At 51.7% G+C, this 26,833-nt stretch overlaps 1 protein-coding gene across 2 annotated transcripts in view; it reads left to right on the forward strand.

The window, feature by feature from the left end:
- The first annotated feature begins 15,780 nt into the window (after positions 1-15,780).
- Positions 15,781-26,833, forward strand: part of SLC24A4 (solute carrier family 24 member 4) — a 110,274-nt gene continuing 99,221 nt past the window's right edge. For both annotated transcript variants that reach the window (XM_084884075.1, XM_084884076.1), the window contains exons 1-2: positions 15,781-16,360; positions 18,138-18,248. In XM_084884075.1, the coding sequence (XP_084740201.1) occupies positions 16,228-16,360; positions 18,138-18,248 (244 nt within the window). In that variant the 5' untranslated portion in view covers positions 15,781-16,227. The remainder of the gene's footprint in view (positions 16,361-18,137; positions 18,249-26,833) is intronic.

Below are 26,833 nucleotides of genomic sequence, written 5' to 3' on the forward strand. Positions count from 1 at the left end.
TTTCTCCCTCACAGGCTTTTTAGAGGAAACTCTGCAGCGGTTGTTGCATGTGAAAGAGCGCAGGTAACGTTCACGTAGGTTCCCATGGGAGGCAGGGAAGGTCCCTGTGACCCCGCCCTCTCGGGCCCTCCGCGGGCCACCCCTCAGGGACCTGCCAGGAACCAAGCTGAGCCGTGAGCTTTAGAGTTTTGTCCCGTGACTCTCACATCCCCTGGAAGCGGGCATGTCCTCCTCAGCACGCAGGTGGAGAAACTGAGGCCAAGGAAGGCATGGCGACTGAAGTTCCCAGAACCCGAGGCGTCCACAGCTGGCCCCGTCACAGCCTCTGGGGACACTTGAAAATGTGGATCTCCTGGCTAGCTGGTTTGGCTCAGTGGATAGAGCGTCGACCTGTAGACTCAAGGGTCCTGGGTTCAGTTCCAGTCAAGGGCCCATGCCTGGGTTGTGGGGGGGGAGGGGGTAGGCATGTGTGATCAATGATTCTCTTTCCTCATTGATGTTTCTATCTCTCTCTCCCTTTCCCTTCCTCTCTGAAATCAATAAAGATATATATATATTTTTAAAAATATGTATCCCTGAGTTCTACCCCTGACCTTGCAGATCAGCATTTTCAGAGCTGGGGCCCAGGAAAACATTTTTTCCAAAACTCCCCAGGTGACTGAGGGAGCTGGCCCAAAGACCGAGGTCAGGGCTGGAACTTTCCAGCACTTCGCCACCCCGCCACCCCGAGTGACTGGGGGGGCAGGGGGCGCAGCTGCAGAACTACAGGCAAACCTCCCTCCTGGACTTGACTCACTCATGATTCTCAGTGACCTGCAGCCCCTGGGAGGGCCTTGGGGATCCTCCTGACACGAACATGTAAATCCTCCCCCCAGGCAGCGGCCACACCATCTTGGAGGTTGTCATTGTCACGTGGGACCAAGCTTAGTCAGTAAATGAGTGTTGAGGGTTTCTCGTATTTGGTGTTTATAGGATAACATGAGCCTATCGCTAGAGAGTCTCTGGCTGCCACCCGGCTCCTGGCAGCAGAGCTGGCTGGGGTCCTGTGACGTGGAGGAGTCACACTGCCAGCGGCCCATCCGTGCTGCCTCCAGTTGGCTGTGGTGCTTTCCAGCTTTACCAGTCTCCGGGGCGGTGGGCAGCGGTTTAGCCCTGCAGTGTGCGTGATGCCTGTTTACATCGACCACCTGGGGGTCTGTAAGTTTCCAATAACTGAGCCCTAGGATTCGCTTGCAAACCATCCACACCCTGTAGCAAAGGCAGATCTGAACACGCATCTCTGACCCCCTCGCATTGGCTTGGATGGCAGCATTACTTGTGTCACCCAGTCCTTTTCCGTCGGTAATTGGGACGGGTTGGGACCGTGGACCATGGGATCTTTTACCCAGTGGGTGGCCGAAAACAAAGTTTGAGCAGCACTGGCCTGAAGGCATCAGCACTTAGAGCTGGGAGGGACCTGGTCCCAATGTCAAGGAGCCTCTGAATTTGCCACGGTTTCTCCAAGCTGGACCCAACAGACAGCTTCTCTAGTTTCTAGAACGAAGGGTAGGCACGTGGACAGTGGCTGCCGGCCGGATAACGTGATCTTTCCTGTACAGCAGCCCAAGAGCGTAGCTGCGCGTGTTAATATTGGATTATTTCTCTCTGTAGTTAGCTGCCTCCTCACTTCACTGTTTCCATGGCGACGCTTCTCAAACACCACTTCATACTCTGCATACACAATGTAAACAATCTGCAGTTGAACATTTCCCAATTTAGGGGTTGGAAGCCATAGCCAGCAGGCCTGCCATCAGGAATAAAAGCGAGACTCCAACTCTAGGAAGCTGCCAGAAGGAGAGGCTGTGGGGACACGGTGTGAGCGGTGCCAGAGCCAGGTCAGAAGGACTGGGGGGCAGAAGGCCACTCCCTAAGTACTCTGCCCCTTCATTTGTGGGCATTTAGCACAGGAGGGGCTCTGGGTGACTTATGGAACTGGCAGGGACCCCTCCATCACGTAGAGATGAGGGAACTAAGGCTCCAGGAAGGGAAGTGACTTTCCTGTTGTCACCGTTTGTGAAGAGTCAAAGCCTGAACTGGGACATGTGCAGAGACTGCCCATGCTCACCCAGCACATGGTCCCTCAGCACCCCGTGCTCAGGGCAGACCTTGTGGGTCCGCCCTGGTACTCTCCCATTGGCCTAGACTGGTGTTTCTCAATTTTAGCACCAGGCTCTGGGAAGTCACTGCCAGTGGAGCAGAAAGAGCATGTGAGGTGATATTCAGTTGTTATTCTGGCATAACCAGCCCCAGGCCCAGTACCGCAAAGGGAACGGCATTGGTATGGGTCTCTCACAGATGCCCAGAGCCCCGAGATCGAGGAAATATGACGATAGAGCAGGAGGCAAGCAGCTCATCGGGCATCCTCTGTGTACCCCATACCGACTGAGGTTGGTGCTTCCCTACGCATGGTCTTGTCTCACTTGTGAAACTCATCAATGTCCATTTGACTGGAGTCAAGGGTGGGCTCAGTCTGCATGACAACCAACAGAGGAGCAGAGCCCGGTGGAGGACATTAGAGAGAAACTTAGCGTGGACGCAGCCGGAGGCACCAGACAAAGCAAGTTCATGAGGAGCTCTGAGGCATGCGGGGGGAAACCAAGACCAACAGACAAACCAGAAGGACAGCAGTGAGACCCAAACTGGGAGACCAGCCCAGGGCTGGGTGCTGAGCGGGATGGAAGAGGGAAACCAAGGTTGCACACGGGCCCTGGGAGTGCGTCCTGCAGTTAGAGTGTCCATGGCTCCCCTCTGTGCGCTTCGGGGCACGTGACACACTAGAGAGGCTCCTGTAGGCGCGCAGGGCTCGGTGGACAGCCACAAACCTTTAAGCCAAGATCATCCCTGTGTTCACAGCCAGGAAACAGGCACAAAGAAACTCAATGACAGTCTCAGGGCACCAAACCTGTGAGATGGAAGTTCAAGTCTGTAGACTCCAGCCCTGCTCTCGGCTCTGCATCACTGACTATCCTGCTTCCGAGTTAGAGAGAACAGGTGGAGGGGAAGCGTGCAGGTCCTGGGTCTGCGGAGAAGTACAGCTGATAGACAGACATGGGGAAAGGAGGGGTGGAGCAGAGGGACCCTAGGGAGACAGGCACCCAGATAGGGTGCTTTCTTTTCTCCAGAGGTCTAGTGCTGGGGTAACACTGGCTGTCCAGAGCCGCCTGACTTGGGGCTTCTTGTGGCGACAGCCTTTGTGCCTCTTGTCTTGATAATTGCCTCTTCTGGGCTTGCTAGTTGCAGGAATGTTACCTGAGGGGCACAGACTGGTACCTGGCCTCCCCCTTGGGGCCAGGCACTGGCGCACCCAGGCAGGGTGCCCAGAGGACAGAGACAGCCCTGACGGGCATCTGAGGGCCCCAGCATCTCTACTGGAGCAGTTTCTCTGCTAAAGAAAACGGGAGGACCTGAACAGACTCATCTCCAAAGAGGACATACAGATGGCCAACAGAGCTGTGCCAAGATGCCCAACGTCACGAATCACTAGGGAAAAGCCAATGGAAACCACAGCGAGACGCCACTTCATAGCTGGCAGGATGGAACCGTCAACAACTCAACGGGTAATGAGTGCTGGTGGGGATGTGGACAAAAGGGAACCCTCTTGCACTGCTGATGGGATTGCAGATGGGTGCAGCCACTGTGGAAAGCAGTATGGAGATGCTTCCAACATTTAAAAATAGAGCTGCCATAAGACCCAGCAACTCCACTTCTGAGTATTTTATCAAAAGAAAACAAAAACGCCAGTTCTAAAAAATATGCACGCTGTGCCCATAGCAGCCTTATTTATAATAGCCGAAATATGGAAGCAGCCTCGGTGTCCATCAGTAGATGGATGGATAAGGAAGCTGTGACACACACACACACACACACACACACACACACACACACACACACCAGAATGTCACTGAATACAAAATAATGAAATCTTGCCAATGGTGACAACATGAATGGACCCAACGGGTATCAGGTTAAGTGAAAGAAGCCCAAAAGGGAAAGACAAATCCCACATAATCTTGCTTATATGTGGAATCTAAAAGCAACAATAAATAAATCAGACAAAACAGAATAAATGAATAGATATAGAGAACAAGCCAATTATTGCTAGAAGAAAAGGATGGGGAGGATGGGTAAAATCTTTAAAAAGTATTGCCCTTGACTACTTGAAAAACAAAACAAAACAGCACAAAGTGCATAGGCTGGGTGGCTTATACACAACAGAAACTAATTCCTCATGGCTCGGAGCTCTGGAGACTGAGGTCTGAGAGCAGGGTGCCAGGTGGCCAAACCCTGGTGAGGGCCTCGTTGGGGTGCAGACTGTGGGCTTCTTGTTGCATCTTCATGTGGCCGCCTGCAGGGTGGAAGCAAGCTTGCTCGTGACTCTTATCAGGGCACCAATCCCACCCTTGAGGGTTCTACCCTCCTGACCTCCTTGAATTCTTCCCAGAGCCTTACCGCCTAACACATAGGAATTATGAATTGCTTTCAGAGAGGAAGAGATGGCATGGTTTTTTCTTTTTATCAAAGGAGCTGTTTTTTATTTCGTCTTTACGCACACATAGTAACGCACACATTTTCCACATAGTGAAAGTACGACAAGGAGGGTTGTTGATTTTTTTTTAAAATAGAAAAACCACAGACTTTTGCTTTCAACTTCTTAGCAACCCTAGCAGCCTTTGATTTCTGGGCAAATGATCCCATGATTGCTGTGCCTTCAACAATGAGCCAGATGTCTTGGGAAGCTGAAGAGAAGCTCAGATAGCTTGATGGCATCCAGGGCAGTGGGACAGGGAACAGAAACGACAGGAGAGTGGACAGGAGATGGGGAAACCAGAGAGGTCAGCAGCACATATGTAGCAGGCAGAGCACGGCCTTCTTAATTTCTTCCCTGGTTCTGCTGTGAATGCTTCTAAAAATCATCACATGGGTCCTAGCAGGTTTGGCTCAGTGGATAGAGCGCCAGCCTGTGGAATGAAGGGTCCGGGGTTCGATTCTGGTCAAGGGCACATGCCCAGGTTATGGGCTCAATCCCCCATATGGGGCATGCAGGAGGTAGTTGATCCATGATTCTCTCTCATTATTGATGTTCCTATCTCTTCCTCTCTGAAATCAATACAAATATTTTTAAAAAATCATCACGGGTTCTTAGTTATAGAACTTTGCTCCTGCATATGGATGCTCTGTGGCAGGAGAAAGTCACTGCTGTTGTAACGAGGCTCTGTCTCTTACAGGTCATGGGGGCTCCATTTATTAACTTGTTGCCCAAGGGCACAAGGGTCCTGACAGTGTGTGTCTCCTCGAGGCCAGACGCTTCCTCTCTTCCCCTCAGGGACACTGGGGCTCCACCTTGGACTCCCTCCATGCAAACCAGAGAGTGACGCCGAGACATGGGTGCAGGTGACCTAGAGAAGGTTCTGGTGGAATCGCCAGGTGAGAGGTCGGAGTCCACAGAGGCAGCCTGGGAAGGGTGAATTCAAAAGCAGGGTTCTGAAGCTGACCATGCTGGCTGGCTGCTCACTGTCTTTTGATCACTGGCCTTTGAAACAGAATCCCAATCATGAGTTTATACATTATTATTTACCATCAGCCCGAGAGATTAGAATTCTCTCGGCTTGAACGCCTCTACTGTTCACAGGCTCAGTCCCGAGAGCAGGGCAGTTTCAGCAATTGGTGGCGGGCAGAAGGATACTGTGTGTTGATCACAAAAGCTCTTTTCTTTCTTTCCTTGGTTATCTGCTGAAGTATCTGCGTTTTCCTACCCAAAATATCTCCACCCTGCAGGTAAGAATTTGCTGAAAATTGGCTTTCCAGAACCTGGTTAAAAGGCGGGAGAGAGAAAGGAGGGGGAGGCCCTAGAGCTAACCAGCGACATTCACCAGAAATCCTTTAAATTAATTTCAAACACTGAGTCATACAGACCCATCAACGTTGCATAACAGCCATTAAAGTATTAGTGTGACTTTGGGGGACACTTTATTATGCAACTCAGTGGCAAATCTCCTCTGGGGCCTTTTTTTTTTTTTTTTTTTTTTTTTTTTTTTCAATTCCCCAAAAGAGTTTCAGTTCACTAATTTATTTTCTTTATATTTTCAGATTAAAAATTTTATTTTTAATTCAGAAATGATTGACATATAACATTGTATTAGTTTCAGGTGTACAACACAATGATTCAATATTTGTCTATGTTGTGAAATGCTCCCCACAGTAAATCTAGTTAACATCCATTACCTCACATAGTCACAATTTTGTGTGTGTGTTATGAGGACTTGGAAAAAAAATTATTTCTTTAAATGTAAATTGTTTATTGTTGACGCTATTGCAGAGGTCCCCAATTAAGCCTCCTTTGCTCACATCCATTGAGCTCCTGCCCTCCTTCCTTGGCCCTTACAACACTATTGTCTGTGTCTGTTGCCAATGCATATACTATGTTTTTTATATTTATTAACTAGAGGCCTGATGCACAAAGATTCATGCAAGAATGGGCCTTCCTTCCCTTGGCTGCTGGCAGTACCTTCTCTCTAGCTAGAGCTGCCTTTTAGCCTTCCCATGCTGCCCAGAGGCCCTGAGTGACTGGGGTGATGCAGGATGCCTGCACCATCGCCATGGGGATGACACAAGTGTCCTGCTCCCAGCCGCTCAGTGCCTGCATATGCAAATTAACCTGCCATCTTTGTTGGGTTAATTTGCATACTCACTCCTGATTGGCTGGTGGGCATTATGAAGGTACGGTCAATTAGCATGTTACTCTTTTATTAGTGCAGATTTTATTTTTCATCACCATTTATCTCCTCTATCCCCTTTTTCACCTCCTCCCACCTTCCTCACCTCCCTGCTATGTTGTCCATGTCCATGAGATCTCTCTCTTTTTAAAAATATTTCGCTAATTCATTTTCAAATGGGCTGAGTCTGAGTAGATCCCAGCCTCCAGTTCAGCCTTTTACCTCAGCACAAGGATGGTGTGCCATGTGAGATTTGGTATCTTCATGACAGCCCTGCTTGGTATTTTACAAACACTCTCAATTGTATGCAAAGGCAGAGCCACCCATCCATTCATTTAGCAAGTGTTCACTTGTGTGTCAGAAGGCTGGGCTCTGCACTTGAAATGGAAACTCTGAGCTCCAGTCTCGCTTTGTCCTTTCTGAGTCTCAATTTTGTCACCTATAAAAGGAAGGCTCATTCTTGAGGCAGGACGAAGAGCAGGGATCCTGGACTCAGCCTGCCCAGCGTTGAATCCCTGCTTTGTCACTTATTTGCTGTGTGGCTTTGGGGAAGTTACTTAACCACTCAGAGCCTGTGAACTGATGATTATATTGTTACTTAGCAGACAGAGTTGTTGAGAGGATTAAATGGGTCAATAGTTATAAAGTGCTTTGAACACTGGCTGGCCCAGATCAAAGATAGATAAAACTGATATGTAGTTATGATTGCTCTTGTTGAGGCTCTGGCAAGACTCATCAGGCCATTTCCTGGCTCTCTGGGTACACGGCTGGACCTCATTTCCAAACTCTCATGCAGTCGTGGTCAGGTGGCTGAGTTCTAACCCATGGAATGTGGGGGGAATCCATGAAAACCTTCCATCTGAGGTTCTCCATGTCTTCCCCCCTCTGCAGTTCCAGCGGAGGTGAGCTTGGCAACCTCTGAGGCCAGATGCTGAGGATGGCACAGCTACGAGATGGAAGCAAATAAAAGATAACCTTCATGAAGCCAGTGAGATCTGGGGGCAGCTAAAGCTACTATAGCAAGTTCCTGGGCTAGGTACAGAGTTGGATAGGGACTAAGACATCTTTCCAAAGGAGCTGAGTCAGGCTGTGATTGTTCATTTGCTTGACTCTGAGTTTCTGTTATTATCTGGGTAACTGAACCAAAGGATGTCCAGTTCTCAGGCTGGGGATGAGAGCTTGTATGTCTAGCAAGTGCTGGCCGGGAATCTGGTGAGTCCTCCAGTCAGCTGCCCAAGCTGGCCACCCTCACTGTCTGGACAACGGGACCACACTTCTGCCCAGATGCCACAGGGAGCTGCTCAGGCTCCCAAGGCAGTCACCCATGTTCAAGGGTGGCATTTAGTACTCAGGTCGTGGTCCTTCGCCATCTTCCCAGCTGTGATTGCCCCTTGAATGGGAATTAGCAGGAATGTTTGTGTAGGAGCCCAAAATGGGCAAAGTGAAACTTTCCCTCAGGAAAACTCAAAACAGAGTCCACGCTCAGGGCTGGAAGGAGGCTCATCTCGTGGAACTGGCTCCTGGTGTGGGGTGGTTTGCAGAGTGTGCATCTGAGTGGGAGATGCAAGTGTCCCAGCAGTCTCAGCAGCATTTACTAGTTGCCCTTGTTTCAGGTTCGCTCCCCCTTTGATGAGAATCTCTCTCCTCCAGCACTCTATCTGCTCTTTCTCCCAGCACTTGTCATTTTTCACCTGATCTCATGGTCATTTCTACCCATCGATCCAGACCCTTCCGAAGATGCAGGGAGGCCAGTGATTTTGAGGCCGTGGCCATTAGAAAGAATTAAAGAAACATGAAAACAAACTAGAACGCTTTCACAGAGAAACAAAAGCGCACGCTGCTGTAGCCTTTGGCTACACTACGCATGGAGAGGCCAATTGAACAGCAGAAAATTAGTAAGGGTGAATTGGAGGCACCTTTGAGCCAGGTCCTTTGCCAAATAACCCTTTGTACTGTCCCTGTGGTCAGCTCAACCTGCCTTTATTCTTGAAAGGCAATAGCTGAATGAGTAGACTGGCAGTGGGATGCTAATTCTGCCTCTGTCTACTCTGCAGGGCTATTATGGGAATTACATGTTACATAAGGATAAAAATGCTGCTTATGGCAGATGCCAATGGGAGAAACATGGTGGGCCAAGGCACATTTGCCAAAGGGCCAGGTATGCTTGCCTCTTTCTTCCCCGAATATTTATTGAGTGCCTACTAAGTCCAGGTAGTGAGCATGAAAGCTGTGGTTCTGGTTCCTATAGGGCTTAGAATCTGGTGGAAACTACACATAAGCAAATGATAATTACAACACGGCATGATGAATTATGATAGAACCACAAAGCACCATAAAAACACAAAAAAGGGGGCTCTTCACTCAGACTTCAATGGTCCTGGAAGGCTTCTCAGAGGAAATGCTATCTCCTCTAGGACTGGAAGCAAAAGGAAGATTTAGGTATCTTAGTCCGTACTGGCTGCTATAACAGAAAGACCACAAGTTGGATGGCTTATAAAAAAATAAATTTAGCCGAAACCGGTTTGGCTCAGTGGATAGAGCGTCAACCTGCAGACTGAAAGGTCCCAGGTTCATTCCGGTCAAGTGCATGTACCTTGATTGCAGGTACAACCACAGTAGTGGGTGTGCAGGAGGCAGCTGATTAATGTTTCTCTCTCATCGAGAAACATTAATGTTTCTAACTCTCTATCTCTCTCCCTTCCTCTCTGTAAAAAAATAAAAAAATAAAAAAAATAAATCAATAAAATATATTTAAAAAATAGATTTATTTCTTACCGTTCTGGAGGCTGGGGAGTCTAAGATCAAGGTGCTGGAGGATTTAGGGTGTGGTGAGATCCCTCTCTCACTGTGTTCTCACGTGACAGAGCTCTCTGGGGTCTCTTTTAGCAGGGCACTGATCCCATTCATGAGGCTCCACCCTCATGACCTAATCACCTGGCAAATGCCCCACCTTCTAACCATCACCTGGGCAATAGGTTTCAACCAGTGAATGGGAAGAGGGAGGGTCACAAATATTCAGTCCATACCACCAGGCACAAGGGGGCTTTGGAGGTGGGAAGGCATGTTCCAGGAAAATGAAACAAGGGTTACCTCTGAGGAACAAGGAAACTGAAGTGAAAGGAAGGTCATGATGAAAGATTGGGGAGGAAGGGCCAAGAGGGTCTGGAGCAGTGGTTTGCCAACCTGGCTGCAGCTTGGAGAAAATGCTAATGCCCAGTTCCCACCCCAGGTGGTTTAAAAGCTCCCAGGTGGAACAAATGTGAAGCCACATGCAGGATCTTGTATACCAAGCGAAAGAGCTGGAAGTCTATCCTGAGAGCCACAGGGGTTCTCTGAGGGTTTTATGGAAGGAACAGGCATAACTGGATTTTTGTTTCTTCAGGAAGATTACTCCAGCTTCTGGGTGGCCCAAGGAAAGGGCTGGAAAGGCTGGGGTTGGAGACACTGGTTAAGAAGGTTGCTGCAGGGTCCAGGTGAGGAACAGCGCCTGAGGTGTCAATGGAGATGGCAGGAAGTGGGCCAATCTGAGGTGCGGGGGAAGATGGGCTAGAGGGGCGAGAAGACGAGGTTAAGACCTGGTTCCTGACTTGGACAATCCTCTGAAAACACTCCAGCGCCAGCTCTAGCTCCAGACTTGAGTCAATACTAGAGAGCAAGTAATTTCAGCCAGAGAATTGATTAGCTCTCTGGGAAGAGGGGTAAAGAGTGAAAAGAAAGGATGGCCTAGGGCAGAGGCCCAGGGAGCCCAGGGGGCCCGAGGAAGAGCTGGCCATAGAAGGAAGAGGAATGTCATAAGCCTGCACCATCATGAAAGCTAGGATGTGGCTTTTGTAAGAAGGGTGCATTCCAGAGCATCAGATTCTTTGGAGTTGGACCCAAAGGTCACTGGTGACCTTGACAGTGAAAATGAGTGGAAGCCTGGGGTGGTGCTGAAGTGATGGTGAGAGCTGGCGCCACCTAACAGGGGCAGCTATTCTTTATCTTTTTCACATTGTAGCCAGAATGTGCTTACTTATTCATTCCATAAGTACTTTCTTTATTAAGCACTGGGCACTGTGTTCAGAGCTGTGGATAAGGCAAGTCCTTGACGCAGAAGACAAGCGAGGAGACAGATACTCTCATTCATATCAGAAAGCCGCGTGATGTGAGTGCTATCACAGAGATGCATGCCAGCCAGGGGCTTTGAAAAAAGCAGGCTCAATGGTCCTAGGGAGGAGGGAAGGAGCAGGCAGGAAAGGTCCTGGAAAGGAAGCGGAACAAGGCTTGCGCTGGTATGGCTGTCATTGGGTGTCCACTGCAGAGTTCAGGTCTCAACTAGCAGAGGTGGAACAGCATTTGAAGACCTCCTAGCGGTTGGATGGGATCATGTGACTGAATTTGGGCAGTGAGTGGTGAGGAGTGAGGAGCACATCACGTTCAGGCGGGAACACTCATTTGCCAGTGCAAGATCCTCCGGAGGTCTCTCCTCCCTCGGGCAGGGTGAGCAGCACTGTGCGAAGCTGTGGCTGCTTCTAGGTACCTGAGTAACTACCTTCAAGACACATTTCTCTTGATAAACAAGTATAAGGGAGAAAATATTATTTTCCCTCCACCCATCCATCTTAGGTTCATTGTCTAGGGCAGTGGTCCCCAACCTTTCTTTGGCCACGCCCCACCTAAGCATCTCTAACATCCTGATGCCCCTCCCCATGACATATAATTTTTATTATTCAAAAAGTGAACTCCATTTTCACGTGGAGGAAGCCTAAAAGGCCATTAACCTGGTCTAAACAGGCTTCCAAAGAACACGGCATCCATGAATGAGAAAAATGAAAGAACGAAAGGACAGTTGAAGTACGGAGGAAGAAATCACTAAATAGTTGTTAAAAAAATAATAAAATTAAGTGATATGAAAAAATAGTTAATAAAGTTTCAAAATATGTAACAGAACTGTAATGCATAAATATGTCACAATATATATTTATATACTGTATATGAGGCTCCTAGAACCATAAGAAATACAAAAAGTTCACTGTTAATACTAACTTGGGCTGATATAGCATCTTAAAGAACAGTACATTTTGCTGAAACCGGTTTGGCTCAGTGGTAGAGCATCGGTCTGCGGACTGAAAGGTCCTGGGTTCGATTCCGGTCAAGGGCATGTACGGTGGTTGCAGGCACATTCCCGGTGGGGGGTGTGCAGGAGGCGGCTGGTAGATGTTTCTCTCTCATCAATGTTCCTGGCTCTCTATCTCTCTCCCTTCCTCTCTGTAAAAAATCAATAAAATATATTTTTTAAAAAAAGAAAAAAAAGAATAGTAAATTTTTAGAGAACTGACCACAAAGGAAAAAGACTTTGAACTTTTAGGGATAGCAAATTGTGGAAAGGCAAATATATGGGGAAACTATTGGTAGATGAAGGCTAGTTTTAGCCAGGTTTGTTAGATTCCTCTGGTGCTGTCTCTGGGCCAGTACAGATCCAGAGTTGTCACCAGTGATTGACTTATGTCCTCCCTGGTGGAGGGGATGGAGGCATCTCTACAAATTCATGACCTGCTTTTAGGCAAATAGGGGAAAAACAGAGAGCTTTTTTTGAAATCGTTTCTTCTAATCTGCCTTCAGCTCAAAATAATCCTTATACCAAAGTGGCATTTTTGGAGGTGGCATACTCAGCTACGCTGAAGCAAACTTTTGCTATTTACTGTCACTATAACATAACCTAGCCCAGAGTAGTCCCTAGACCACTAGCATCAGCTCCACCTGGGAACTTGTTAGAAATACAGATTCTCAGGCCCCACCCCAGATTTACTGAAGCTGAAGCCCTGGGGCTTTAAAGAACACCCCCACTCCAGGGGATTCGGATTCTCGCTCAGGTTTGAGAACTGCTGTCCTGGCTGGTGCAGACTCATCTGGCCGTCTGGAAGGCCAAGCAGGAGGAATTAGAATCCAGAGAAGGTCATCCTAGTAAACTTGGAAACAGAGTAAAAACACTAATTAAAGGCGAGGTGTTCATGTCATAGAAAATCATTTTTGTGTTGTTATTATTTGTTTTTTTTTCTTTTTTAAAGAGAGAGGAAAGGAGAGGAATAGAAACATCAATCATGAGAGAGAGAGTCATTGATCGACTGCCTTGTGCACGCCACAGCCTGGGCATGTGCCCTCATCGGAATCAAACCATGACTTCCTGATTCATAGGTCAACACTCAACCACTGAGCTATGCCCGCGGGGAGAGAAATATATATTTTAAAATATATATTTTTATTAATTTTGGAGAGGAAAGGAGAGAGAGATAGAAACATCAATGACGAGAATCATTGATCAGCTGCCTCCTGCACCCCTCCCCCCACCACTGGGGATCAAGCCGGCAATCCAGGCATGTTGACTGGAATCAAACTGGGGACCTTTCAGTCCACAGGCCAATGCTCTATCCACTGAGCCAAACCAGCTAGGGTGAGAAAATATGTTTTAACAAGAAATTATTGTACCCATCCCCAAGATGGTGAAAACTGGCTGTGTGAACAGTCTCCTCCTCTGTTGTATCAGAAGATAATGCTGCTGCAGAAAGGATACTCCAAACCCAGTGTCACAGAAGCCACACCTCGGGCCTAAGAGAAACTTACAACCTGCTTCCATTTCTCCCCATGGCCTTGCTGACTTGGAGAATGCTCCTGAATGCTTGGAATCCGAAAAGCACATACAACCCAATTCTTCCCTCTGCTGGGTGAGCCATCAGAGCTTCCGCAGAGGCTGTGTGGTAATGGGCACTGCTTAAATGAAGCAAAAAGTACAATTTCAAAGCAATTGCTTTTTAAACTGTCAAGCAAAAGGAATCCATCTGTGCATGTGAAATTATTCCAAGGGTTCTAACTATTAGCTGAAAGCAGGTGAGAGATGTCAACGAAAAGAAATGTTCTAGAAAGAGATAGCGAATGTTTAAAGACCGACACCTGACGACTCCTCTGGCCTGTTTTGGATGAAAAGACATCTATTTTCACCAGCCCTAGGTGAGCTCCATGGAAAAAAGTTTTAAGAAAAATGTAAATCCTGGTAACCAGATGCCATTCTGTTCTTTGGAGCTGCTTTAATCAGTATGACTGTGACCCTGACTGCATACGATCACTTTCTCTCTCTCCTTTGCCTTAAATTTGATGCCAGGAGCCCTTGGCCTGCTTTCCCGCTGATATAGCTAACACTGCTCCGTGGCCTTCTCTTTGCTGTTGATAAATGCATCCTTGTACAGCCTCGCCAATGACAAGGATATTTATTCGGCAGACGTATGGGAGGTGTCCTGGCCATCCCTGGCAGGCATGCCTGGTCCAGGGCACCCATGCGGAGGGCGCCTCAGGGGTAAGGCATTGCTACAGACAACACAGGGCCTGGCTGTTAGGCTCTGCGAGGCCAGCTCCAGCCTTTTCCACTGCATTTTCTCTAGGGGTTTCCGCTGCAATTAGACGTGTTCATGCCTTCAGTATCTCTGTAGGCACGGAAACTGGGCTGCTGAAAATAAACAATTAGGGGACCTGCTGCCTCTTCTGGCCCTTCAGGTACCTCTTACCCGTGCCACTCTGCCAGGCTTAGCCAAGCAAAAGGATCCTGCTTACTCAGCCCACGAGGAGCCATGCAGATGGCGATGGGCTAGAGACACTGGGACAGACTCCGAAGGGCCATGCTTCTGGCACGTGAATGTGAAACATGCGCATTCTGACTCAGTGGGCTGGAGCCTCAGAGCCTGAATCTCTTGCAAGCTCCCAGGGGAGGCTCGTGCTGCCGTGGCCCACATTGTGAGCAGCAAGGGGATAAGCACATTCTGCAACACCGTGACTTCTAGGACAGACGCTGCTCCACGGGCATTGATCGAAGGGCCTGGCTCCATTTTGATTTAGGATTCCTTAAAAGCAGGGACTGGATCTTACCGTTTTAAAACATTGTTTTTTTTGGTTTGGTTTTGTTCTCTGGCTGGCACTTGGCACAGGTCCCGCGCACGGTGGGTGTGTATTTATTTAATTAAACAGAGCTGGCCTCGTTCCAAACGGGATTGCAAGTGGACTGAAACCCCAGCAGGCTCTAGCCAGGTGCCTGATGCACTGGCCAGGGAAGGAAGTCAGGCCCTGGGCTGAGACCCTTCCCCCAAAGGTCCCCATCACCTCAGGGTACCTGGGTTACACCTGGGCTGCTGCTCTTTTGAAATCCTCTCTCCTAACCCCATTTTAAAATCGGTTTACCCTAGAGAGCCGGCCAGAGGAGGAAAACAAAACAAAACAAAACCCAGAAAGCCCTGCGGGGCGGTGAGGCTCAGGCACATCCAAAACTCGGCTCTCCGCCCAACTCTCAAGTTTCCCTCTGCCTGGTCTGCAGGTCGGCCCTGCGCCCCCGCCGCCGGCTCCTCGCCCACCCCCAGGCCCTTCGGGAGCCGTCCCAGCAGGCACAGGAGCTCATGGGCTTCCTGCTGGCTCTGCTTGAGGAATTAATCTTCTCCAGCATCTCCTGCACCCTCGAGGTGGGGGGACGGTGTCGAGCCACCCCGGAGGTCGTGGGGAGCTCAGACAAGAGCGATTGCGCTATGGAAACCCTGGTTCCAGGAGTCCCCGCGGAGCCATAACCTGTTCCTCTGGGCAGCAGCCTCCGAGGGCCCTGGAGGCGGGGTTGGGCGCGGGTCCACAGGGGGAGAGGCAGAGGAGGAGGGAGGAGGAGGAGGGTGATGGCGCGGGCGAGTGCGCCCCGGAGGAGGAGTACACGTGCTGCCAGGGGGTGAGAGGCGGGCGGGAGGGAGGGGAAGGGAGGCGTGAGCTGCAGGCGGGAGGCGCCACGGCCTGGAGACGCAGGCGCCGGCAGCCGGAGAGAAAGTTCCCGCGGAGAGCGCGCCCCGGGGAGGGCCGGCGTCGAGGCCGCTCGCAGCGGAGGTCGCGGGTCCTGCGCGCCCGGCCTGCCTGCTTCCTGCGCGCCCTGGACCGCCCGGCGCGGCTCCTCGGGGAGCTGCCGCGGCCAAACTTGGAGGCGGAGGAAGAGGAGGAGGAGGAGGGGGAGGAGGAGGAGGAGGATGCTGCGAGCCGGAGCGGCGGCGTGGGACGCGGGGGCGCACTGAGTGCTCCCCGGGGGCGGCCCCAGGTGAGGCAGCCGGCGCCGCGGCCCCGCGAGCCCGCCGAGCCCGGGCTGTCAGGTAGCGGCTCCCGCGCCGGGACTGCGCCAGCCCTGCCAGCCCTGCCAGCCCTGCCAGCCCTGCCAGCCAGGGCCGCCAGCGCCACCGCCACCGCGCCCGCGTCGCCTCCTCGCCACGGAGCCATGGTGCGCGGGGCGCGCACGCCCCGAGCGGGACTCTAAGCTCCGCCACGCCGCGCGCCCACCGCCTCTCCCGGGCTCCCCGCCGACCTTCCTCCGGGGCATGAGGCTCCGGTCCAGGGACCCTCGCCTCTGAACGGAGCGGCACCGCTGGACCCCAGACAGCGCTCCGGCGGCAGAGCCTCCGCATCCCCTGGGACCGGCCCCCAGCGCTCCGGGATGGCGCTGCCAGGCCCCCTCCGGCCGCCGCGCAAAGTTCGCAGGAGGCGAGAGCTGCTGCTGCAGCAGATCGGCTTCGTGTGCGCCGTGCTGGCGCTGGCGTGCTGCGCGCCCGGCCTCTTCGGCAGCCCGGGTAGGTGCCGGCGTGCGGGCCGAACCGGGAGTTGGGGGGCTCGGGCTGGGAAGCCTCGGGCAGCTCCGAGATGTCGCCCTTCCTGCCCGGTCAGGTGGGTCCCAAGGGCCCACGCAGTCCCCTCCCCGCGGGGCAGGTAGCGCGCACCCCGGAGGGCTGGTGGCGGTGCTCCGAGCCCCGGCGCCGGGTCCCGGAGCTGCGTGCAGCCCCCGGGGGCTCCGGACGTAGCCGCCGGCGGAGTTACTAGGAATCTGTGTCCGGGGTGTGCGGGGATGGGCAGCGCGGCCGGGGTCCAGGTGTGGGCTCCCTTGACCTGCGGGGCCCGCCTTCCTCCGCTGCGGAGCGGAGCGGTTGTTCTCCGCGTCCCCGGAACACCCCCATTCAGAGGCTGTGAACCCTCTTCCCACCCCGGAGGCTGCTGCCATGTTCCAGCATCGCTCTCCCAACTCCTCTCATCCCCCGGGGAGGAGCTCTGGCGTCTGGGGCACAGCCCACACCTCCTTCTCCCGAGTCCCATAGGATACGCAAATCCAAATCCGAGGTGGAGAGCAAGAGAAACTTAAAAAAAAAAAAAAAAATCGGGTGGTGGTAGTGGGCATGCGAGCCGCTCTGGAGTCTTCAGGAGACACACATTTGGCCCACATTGCCGTTTTTAATGGGATGCTGGGGGCCTTTTGTTTTTCACATTTTAAAAATATGAAGAACGCAGGTGATTTAGCAAAGTGGACATGGCATAAAGAGGCAGTACCTTCTGGAGCAGTGAGAAAGGGACAATGTAGAGAGGTTTATAGTGAGGGACAGGCAACATTTAGCTGGAACTTGATTAAAGTTAAAAAAAAAAAGAATACTGCTCTTCAAACCCATACTTAGTGACTGAGGATGTAAGGTTAAGCGGCCGCTGTTTCCAACAAAACCAGAATGGTTATTTGCACATCTTAATACCTGGTGGTTTGCAATGGGGCGAGGCGATGTGTTTCCCCCCTCAGCTACACACCAGAGATAACAAAACCCCCAGAGGCTCTTAGGTATCAGCATTGGAGAAGGGTTATCACCCCGCTGAGGCCGTGTAGGCATCAGAGAGGGACGTGAGTGCTGTAAAGTTCCCGTAGTGAGAATCGCCCGTGTTTGCTGCATCAGGACTTGCTGTTAGTTTAACCGAGTGTGGTCCCTGCCATCCACACTTGTGACCTCACGTGGTCCTCCGTGTGGCCCTTGGACCAACAGAGTCAGCATCTCCTGGGAGCCGGCTAGTGCTGAATCCCAGGTGCCAGCCCAGACCCACCGAACCAGAATTTGCATTTTAACGTGGTCCCCAGGTCATTGGCACATTCAAGCGTGAGAAGCCCTGGGCCAGACCCCATCGATCTTCTCCATATGCCTGCTGGCTTCCTGTCCATGCGTAGGCCCTGCAGAGCTGGGTTAGTGTTAGAGCTGGGGCCTCTGCTTTCCCGCCTGTGAGCATCTTCACTAGCAGAGAACTTCCTGGTCGCTTTTCTACACTCTTTGTTGCCCTTGGGAGGGGCCGGGAAAGGAGAGATCTTGGCCAAGATCAGAGCACACGCTGACCCACCTGGGGCTGGGGACAATGGACTCCATCTGGGAACCAGATGACTGTAGGTGATATCTATGGTGTTTCCAATCATTGTATCACTCTGTACAGTGGCTGTAAGTAGTCAAAGAGGGCTGCTGCGGCTAGATGACCTGTAGGTGAGGTCATGGTGAGAATGCAGGCGCCACCTTGGCCTAATGGTGTCTGTTGACTTAATTTCCAATCCAGGGCACAAGACAGCTTCTGCAAGCAAGCAGGCTCTGCCCGCCTCGTGGAGAAACAGAAAGCTGATGGCACTGCTGAATGAGACTCAGACAGCTAAGAACTGCACAGATCCTGGTAAGAAATAGATTCTTCACTCTCCTCCGACACCCCCTCCAACCCCTGGCATTCAGCTGGGCCTGGAGACCCAGCCTGTGTGGCCAGTGAAGCCAGAGCTGGGAAAGGGGGTTTTATGCACCGGGGTGGGAGGCGAGCGGGAGGGCATTTCAAGGTAATGTACACAGGTTGATCAGTTGTGCTGCTAAGCAACTCAAGTACTTTCTTTATCCAACATCTGAAAAAGGTCACATTCAAGAGTTTTAAATTTTCATTTTCTCACAATGCTCCGAAGGCTCAGAGTTCCCCACTCTCTTGATCTTGTTGGCCCGGCGTCTTTCTTGTTGTGCCCACTTGCTGGAGCTCTAGGGGCACCAAGCCCAGCTGCTCTGATGGATGGCCCCTGGGGAAGACCTGTCAGCCAGGGCAGCTGCAGGGGAAGACGCGTGGTCCCCGGCCCCTTCTCTGAAGTGGGAGTTTCTGGGGTGTCATCTCAGCTCAGGGATGAGTCCTGCCTGCCCTGGAGGCAGTTTCCATGTTCCTTCTGAGACGTCTGGAGGGGGGTGGCGGCTTTGGGACCCAGGGATGACAGCTGGTCCCTGTCCTTCCGCAGGCAGGCTTTGCTAGAAGAGGAGAGGGTCCAGGAGGGGACAGTGCTCCTGGCAGGCAGAGGGGCGAAGGGAAACTGCCCAGGCCTCTTCAGGGCATCCTGGGCTGTGTCTCTGGCGCCAGCACGTGGTGGTCTCTGATAGAAGGACCCGGTGGGGTGATGCATTTGGAGGCTTTGAGAAAATGAGGCTTTATGACAAGTGGATACCACTTAGCTTTTCCACTGAGTTGCTGGTGAGTCACGTGATGTGTTTAGGCCTCTGCTTTCCCGCCTGTGAAATGGGCAGACTCGTGCTTGCCTGCTCGGGGTTGTCGGAAGAATCCGGTAAGGCTCTGGGTGGGGCTGTGTGTGAGAGGAAATGGAACCCCGGGGCCAAGGAGCAAGTTTGAATGGCGGCGTCCAGTGGCTCGTTTTTTACAGGCAGGTCTCCGCTGCGTTTCACGGGTCAGGGAGGGACACACGACTTGCTTAAGTCACGGAACCTGTGGCGTGAGGCTTCCTCGGAGCCTAGGCAGTGCGATTAGTGTGTTTGGTGGTTCCATGTGCACAGGGCGGCTGGGGCCTTTCCTCCAAGCCTGCTTTCTACACCATCTCCTTCCCTTCTCCCAGGATTCTTCTGAGAAGTACAGGCGGGCATGGAGGGCAGGTGAGCACAGGCTTGCAGAGAAGCAACTAGAATTCCCTTTGAACTTTGAACTCTCACCTATCCTGGTGACTCAGCAGCAGTGGTACCCACCCTGTCATTTAACCTCCCCCAGGGCACCTTTCATCAGCCAGAAGTGTGTGTTTGTGTGTGTGTGTGCCAGACTGACATGCGTGCATGGACAAGGCCGTCCTTGCACTCCAGTGACCTGAGATCCTAATTAGCACCAGGCAGGCAGGGAAACACAGGGCTTTTCTGGGCAAAGAATTGGGGTTGGTGCCCTAGCCTGTTTGGCTCAGTAGATAGAGCATTGGCCTGTGGACTGAAGGGTCCCAGGTTCGATTCCCGGTCAGGGCACATGCCTGGATTGTGGGCTCAGTCCCCAGTGTGGGTCACGCAGGAGGCAGCCAATCAATGATTTCTCTCTCATCATTGATGTTTCTTTCCCTCTCTCTCTCTCTCTCTCTCTCTCTTTCGCTCGCGCTCTCTCTCTCTCTCTCTCTCTCTCTCTCTTTCCCCTTCCTCTCTGAAAAAAACAAAAAACAGAGTTGGTGCAGTTTTGACTGGTTTCTAGCTCATGGTGCACTTGGTCTTGAACTGGGCACATTGGTTTAGAAAAACTCCCCTTTCTTAGAGTCTCCTATGCTCAACTGTTTCCTGAATTTTCAGTGAATTCTCTGATGAAAAATGATCACACTAGCCTGGCTGGTGTTGCTCAGTGGTGAGCGTCAACCTATGAACCAGGAGGTCACGGTTTGATTCCTGGTCAGGGCACATGCCTGGGTTGTGGGCTGGATCCCCAGTGGGGTTGTGCAGGAGGCAGCCGGTCAGTAATTTTCTCTCATCATTGATGTTTCTCTCTCTCTCTCTTCCTCTCTGAAGTCAATAGAAGAATATATATATATATATATATATATATATATATATATATATATATATTTTATTTTTTTTTTCTTTTTTATTTTAAAATAACCCCACTAACTGTGGAGCAGGCAGTCCTACCTGGCAGGAGGGCCCGGACTTGTGCCCCTTCCGGAGAGGAAATGGAGGGGAATCAGCAACCTTTTTTGCAATAATTAACATTTGCGTTATGGTGTGTTGACTATTTCTGGAATAGGGCCCTGCACACAGAAGGGGCTCAGTAAATATTGGTAAAATGACGGAATGAAAGTGTATTTTGAATATTAAGCACTTTAATTCTTAGAGTGTTTCTGCAAAGATGAGGAGCAAGAAGCACTGAAGTGTAGTGACTTTCCAAGATCTCTTGCTGGTGGGAGCATCCCTGGTGTCTGGCTCCAGATCCCATGTACCTGCCCTCTCACACAGCACTGCATTCGCCTCCCCTTACCCATCTCATCCCTACCCCCATCCCCACTGCACAAGTCCCAGCTCTCCTCCCAGCCCCGGTAGGCTGAGGCCTGTCTTCCCTGCCAGCCCCTGGTCTCTGGGCTGGGAGAATATCCAGCCTCCTTCCCATTTCACAATCATATGGGGGCACTGGGTAGGGAGTATAAGCACGTGTGAGAGTCAACTCTTATCATCAAGCTGCTCATGTTGTGGGGAGAAGACCTGAGCTCTGGTGTCTCTTCCTTCTCTTAGAAGGGCACTAATCCCATCATAGGGACCCCACTCACCTTCATGACCTCATCTAACCCTAATTACCTCCAACAACCATCACATTAGGGGGTTAGGGCTTTAACATAGGAATTTGGGGGAGACGCAGACCTTCAGTCCAGATCAGGAACCAAAGAGTTTCCACTCATCTCGCAGGAGTGGCACCCGGAGTGTTTGAGGACAGCTTCTCACACCTGGCCTGCAGGTGAGAAACACCTGTGGGCTCTGACAAATACAGATGCCTGGCCCTGGCTCTGGCCCCAGTTTGTGACATCAGAACCAGAGATGGACCTGTTCTGTGGCCAGTTTTCAGAGCTTCTGGGAAACTGGCTCACACCCCCCTCCCCCCCAAATCCTCCATGGCGGGCTCCCCTTTGTCATTGCAGTATCCCCAGGCCTGCCCTGGTCATGCAACCCAAGTCGCCTCTGAGTCCCAGGCTCTCTGGCTTAGCTCTTTGCAGGCAAGAATTCTATCCCTCGTTTTCCTGTTGGCTTGCTTCCTCCAAGTAGACTCTAGAAGGTGAAAGCCTTGTTTGCTTTCTAAAACCACAGTGTGTGCTTCAGGTTTTCCTTCTGTAAAAGGCGGGTGATAATTGAATCCACCTCATAGGGTTGTTAGAATTAAATGAGTTCCCTTCCACCAAGTGATACACACACCCATGCTCAGGCTTCAGCCTGCCTTTGGTTCTTTTCTTATCGGCTTACTCCAGAGACAATACATGTCTGTGTACAGTAGGTACTGGAAAAACTACTGTCAATCAAACGTCAGGACACGTTGAGAGGTAAACGTCTTGCCAAACACTGTTTCTTCTCCTCTCCTGGAAGCACATGTCTTGGTTTGATTTTTTTTTTTTTTTTTTAATGTTTTGAGGATTTGGGATGCGGGAGGGTGGCAGACCTTGCGGAGCTTGCCTCTGAAAGGAATTTGTCCCTTGGCTGGTGTTATGTTACATGTTGGCGTTTAGCTCATATGGGCCCGGCTTCCCCCATTCTTACAGCTTTCCCCCCACATCTGAGTCTGGATCAGCGATCCATCCTCCCCTGGGTCACCTGGTCATCTGGGTCTCCTTCCTCTGCCCCGTGTTTAGAAGGAGCAGCAGGGACAGAGGGTGACTTGGTTCCCCCTGTTGTCATTTGTGCGCGCGCGCGCGCGCGTGTGTGTGTTTATGTTTGGTGGGGGGGGGGGGTGTCTATTTTATCTTTTGTGGTTTTCCACTTGTCTTTTGGAATGCCCGGTGGCTGTGCACCTTAGCTCAGGCTGCTGGGGACGATACCATGGCCTGGATGCATAAAGCACAGAGGAAAAGTATTTTCTCACAGTTCTGGAGGCTGGAGGTCCGAGGTCAGGGCTCCAGCGTATTTGGGTTCTGGCTTGCAGACTGTGCCTTCTTGCTCAGTCCTCATGGAGGTCTTTGGAGGCTCTTCTGGAGCTGTAAAGAGTCCATTGGAAGGCTGCTGATCCCATCAGACTGGGACCCCACCCTGGGGACCCATATACTCATATTACCTTCCAAAGGCCCCATGTTCAAATACATTGCTTTGCTTTGGGTTAGGGCTTCAACATGAGAATTGGGGGTAGATGGGAGCACACAAACATTTTGTCCATCACAGTGTTCATAGAAGGAAGGCTAGGAAAAGAGGGCTAAGGGCCCAGTTGATGTGGCTCAGGGGTTGAGTGTTGATCTGTGAACCAGGAGTTGAGGGTTCGATTCCCGGTCAGGGCACATACCTGGATTGAGAGTTCGATCCAAAGTAGGGGGTGTGCAGGAGGCAGCTGATCAATGATTTTCTCTCATCAATATTTCTAACTCTCTCTCCCTCTCCCTCTTGGAAGTCAATAAAAATATATTTACTAGAAAGAAAGAAAGAAAGAAAGAAAGAAAGAAAGAAAGAAAGAAAGAAAGAAAGAAAGAGGGCTTAGGGAGGGGTGCCTGAGAGAGAACTGAAGATGAAGATGGTTCCTAGCATTTCAGGAGACCGGAGGAGTTGGAGGCAGGATCTTCCCTGGTCACCCTGGTTCTGATCCACCCTCACTTTGCATCCGGTACCAGGGCTGGGTTGAAGCCACGTGGTGGGTCTGGTGGGGCTGGAGCCTGTGCAGGAGCTGGCATTGGGCCTGGGCTAGGAGGAGAGGAGGAGAGGAGGAGAAGAGGAGACGGCGGAGCAGGTCCCCCCTGCGGAAGCCATCTCTGTAGGAGCCCCAGCTCAAGGAGCGGAGGGGCAGAAAGCATGAGTGGGAGGAGGAGACCTGGAGCTGCAAAAAGTACATCAGGGCCCGTGGGCGTGGAGGTGAGGCCCAGCCAAGGTCTGTGGGAATGCACCTTCAGCAGGCTTGGGAGACAAGCCGCACGCCCCAAGCGTCAGAGTTATGTAAGAGCAAATCCTGAGTAGGAAAGGCAAGAATTGAACTCATTGCTGCTCAGCAGGGGGCGGGCGGGGGGAGGGGCAGGGAGCTCACAGTTCAGTTACTATCCCAGAGGGTAGAAGGTAGATGCAGGCTCCAGCCTGGGGAGGGGGACCCTTGTGGGACAACCTCCAGGGACCCAGGGGGCTTCTTAGGAAAGGGTCACCAGCCCCTCTGTGATGGTGATAGACTGGCCCAGCCCACCTGGTCACAAACGGAGCTGATGAATGCAGCCCTTCATGGATGGGATCACTCTGCCTTTCGGACGGGCATGCTGTGCGTTGGGTCAAGGGGCTTGACCTAAGGTCTGGTTTCTCGTTCCGGTTCTGCCAAGATGCCACCTGACATTTGGGGAATCCCTCCCTCTCCTCCTCCTGCCCTCTCCCAACGAAACGAGATTGCACTGGGCGCACCCACCGTGTCCAGTAGGCAGAAAAAGCGCCCGTCCCAGCAAGCACGGGCTCTGCTCGGAGATGGCAGCTGGGCGTGTGAAGACAGAAGTGTGAGCCGGTTGTGTGACCTTGAGCAAGTGCATGATCCCTCCAAGCGTCCCGTCCTGCCTGCCCCGCGGGCTGCTGCCAGCCTTAGCCCACGTGGCGGCTAGAAGGAGTGAAGGCAGGCTGAGCTCACAGTGGCTGCCATCATCGCTCTCCTTGCTAAAAACCAATGCATTAAGGACTGGGGGCTGTTCTGAGTGCTTCCCGTGAATTGACTTCTCACAAATACTCCTTTAGGCAGGCGCTCTTAGTGCCCTCGTGTTACAGACCAGGAAAAGAAGACCAAAGCGATGAGGTGACTAGTTCAAGGTCACCCAGCCAAACCAGAAGCAGGGCCAGGTGTGGGTATATGTTTTTAATAGGCTTTATTTATTTACTAATAATGAAATTCGTGCACAGGGGAAGGTGTCCCTCAGCCCAGCCTGCACCCTCTCCAATTTGGGACCACTGGCTTCTAACCGCTCATCTGCCTGCATGAATGCCCCCTAACTGCTCCTTTGCTGACTTGATTGCCCCCAACTACTCTCCCCTGCTGGCCTGATCAGTATAGATTTTTTTTAAATTTTTTTATTTTTTTAACAGCAGTTTTAGGTTTACAGAAAAATTGAGCAGAAAATTCAGTTTCCTATTACTCCCCAGCCCCAGTTCCCTCTGTCATTAACATCTTGCTCGTGTGGCACAAGTGTTGCAATTGATGACCCGATAATTGACACATTATCATTCACTGGAGTCCATAGATGACATCAGTCCACTCTTTGTAACGCACATTCTGTGAGTTTGGATAGATGTATAGCAGCATGTATCCACCACTGCGATAGCATGCAGCGGAGTCCTTGTGCCTGAATGGTCGCCAGGGGAGACATCGGGTTTGAATGTGAGCCTGTGCCCTTGCATAATTGCTCATAAGTGGGGTGAACAAGACAGATCAGAACTGTCTCCCAGCTTCTGTCACCGTCTGGGCGCCCCTCTGAGAAGCAGGGGCTGTCTGTCCGTCCGTCGCTGCAGCAAACATCTGTGTGGGCCTGCGTCTCGGTATGTTTCTGATTTGTTTGCAATCAAAAGTTATTTTTTCCCCCTTATCCAAACTATCGGGCCATCTGCTAGCAATCCCTCCTCCTTGCCGGCCATCTGCTACCCCTGACTTCAGATTCTCTGCTCGTGATGAGAGGCGGGCCTTGCGCAGCCGAGAAAGCACCCGCCTGGCTTCCTCTTGAACTCGGAGGGACGCTCCTCCCCGAGTTTAAAAATGGAAATTATGAGGCGTTGCCATGTGTTGCCTGAGGCTGCGGGGATCCAGCCGCTGGACTCACCAGGAACGTCAAATGCTTGAAAAGGCTTTTATTTTATTAAACATCAGGGAAGAGGTCATTGGAGCATGACACTTTATTAAAAAAAAAAAAGAAAAAGAAAGAAAGAAAAGAAAGAAAGAAATGTGTGGGAAGAATTTGCAGTGCCTCCTGAAAGGAGAGTGGCCGACCCTGTGGGAAAGGAACAGGAAGTCAATGCCCAGTGGGTTGTCACGCTGCCGATGGCCTGCGGGCCTACAGCCCCCTTTGCTGCTGCGGCGCCAGCCCTGGGTCCCGAGGTAATGGCCCGAGAAATGCAATGCACTGTGCCGCCTCTAGTGTCTGCACACCCGCGCTGTGTGGGGCACCGGAGCTGGAGGGGACCCAGTCCCTGCCATGGGGGATGCACAGTGGAAGCGGGGACACAGGCCAGGGTGTAAATAACAGACAGAGCGGCCTGTGGCAGGTACCCCTGGGGCAGTGACCTTGAACCAGTGCGCCACGAGAAATGTTAAACCATGCAGTACCTGGCTGTTTAGTCAGGGGCTCTGACCTCTTCTCCTTAGTTGGGCAAGTGAAAAAAATGACAACAGTCCTAACCAATTTAGCTCAGTGGATAGAGCATTGGTCTGTGGACTGAAGGGTCCCAGGTACGATTCCGGTCAAGGGCATGTGCCTTGGTTGCAGGCATATCCCCAGTAGGGGGTGTGCAGGAGGCAGCTGATGGATGTTTCTCTCTCATCCATGTTTCTAACTCTCTATCCCTCTCCCTTCCTCTCTGTAAAAAAAAAAAAAAAAAAATCAATAAAATATATATTTAAAAAAATGGCAGCCAATGCAACAATAGTCATTCGGTGTGAATGAATCAAAATTACACATTTTTTGGAGGGGTCAGATCAGCAGAAAAATCTATTTTTTTGGCCTGCCACGGGATTTTAGTAACGTGTTGCTGTGCCATGAAATGAACGAGGCGGGACATGGCTGTTCCGGAGGAAAGAGCTCAGGGGTTCGGGGCAAGGGTGCCCGCCCCAGAGGCGATGCCGGGGAGGTGGCAGCGGACGGCCCCTCCGAGCTGCTGCCCAGCGCCCAGCACCGCGCGCTGGGCAGTGCCCTCTGAGCCTGGGAGCAGCGCCTCCCCCGCTGAGCGGGGCTGACTTACCAGCGAGGCCGAGGCCGCAGCTCGCTCAGCTCCCTGGCTGGGGAGAGAACACAAACACCTCAGATCCCAGCACACCGGTAAGTAATTAGGCGTTGGGGATTTAGCACCCAGGGTTTGGCTGAGTCAGATTACTCTGCTCTTTGTTGTTTTGTTAAGCAGAAGGAGGAGGGGTCCCGGACGTGGGGGGAGGGATACTGACCCAGGATGAAGTTGGAGAACTGGTTCACAGTGGTCCACTGAGCCACTGGTGGGACCGTCACCCAGTTCACAGGAGACGCTGGGCCCAGCGATTGCTCGGGGCAGATGGCAGCGATCCTGATGGAGGTATTTGCCGGTCTCTCCACCATTTGCTGGTCCCTTATTCCACCATCTGGGAGCCCTGTCCCTAAAGCA

This window comes from Pipistrellus hanaki, assembly GCF_964339955.1.
Source record: "Pipistrellus hanaki genome assembly, chromosome: 1".
Classification (NCBI taxonomy): Eukaryota; Metazoa; Chordata; class Mammalia; order Chiroptera; family Vespertilionidae; genus Pipistrellus; species Pipistrellus hanaki.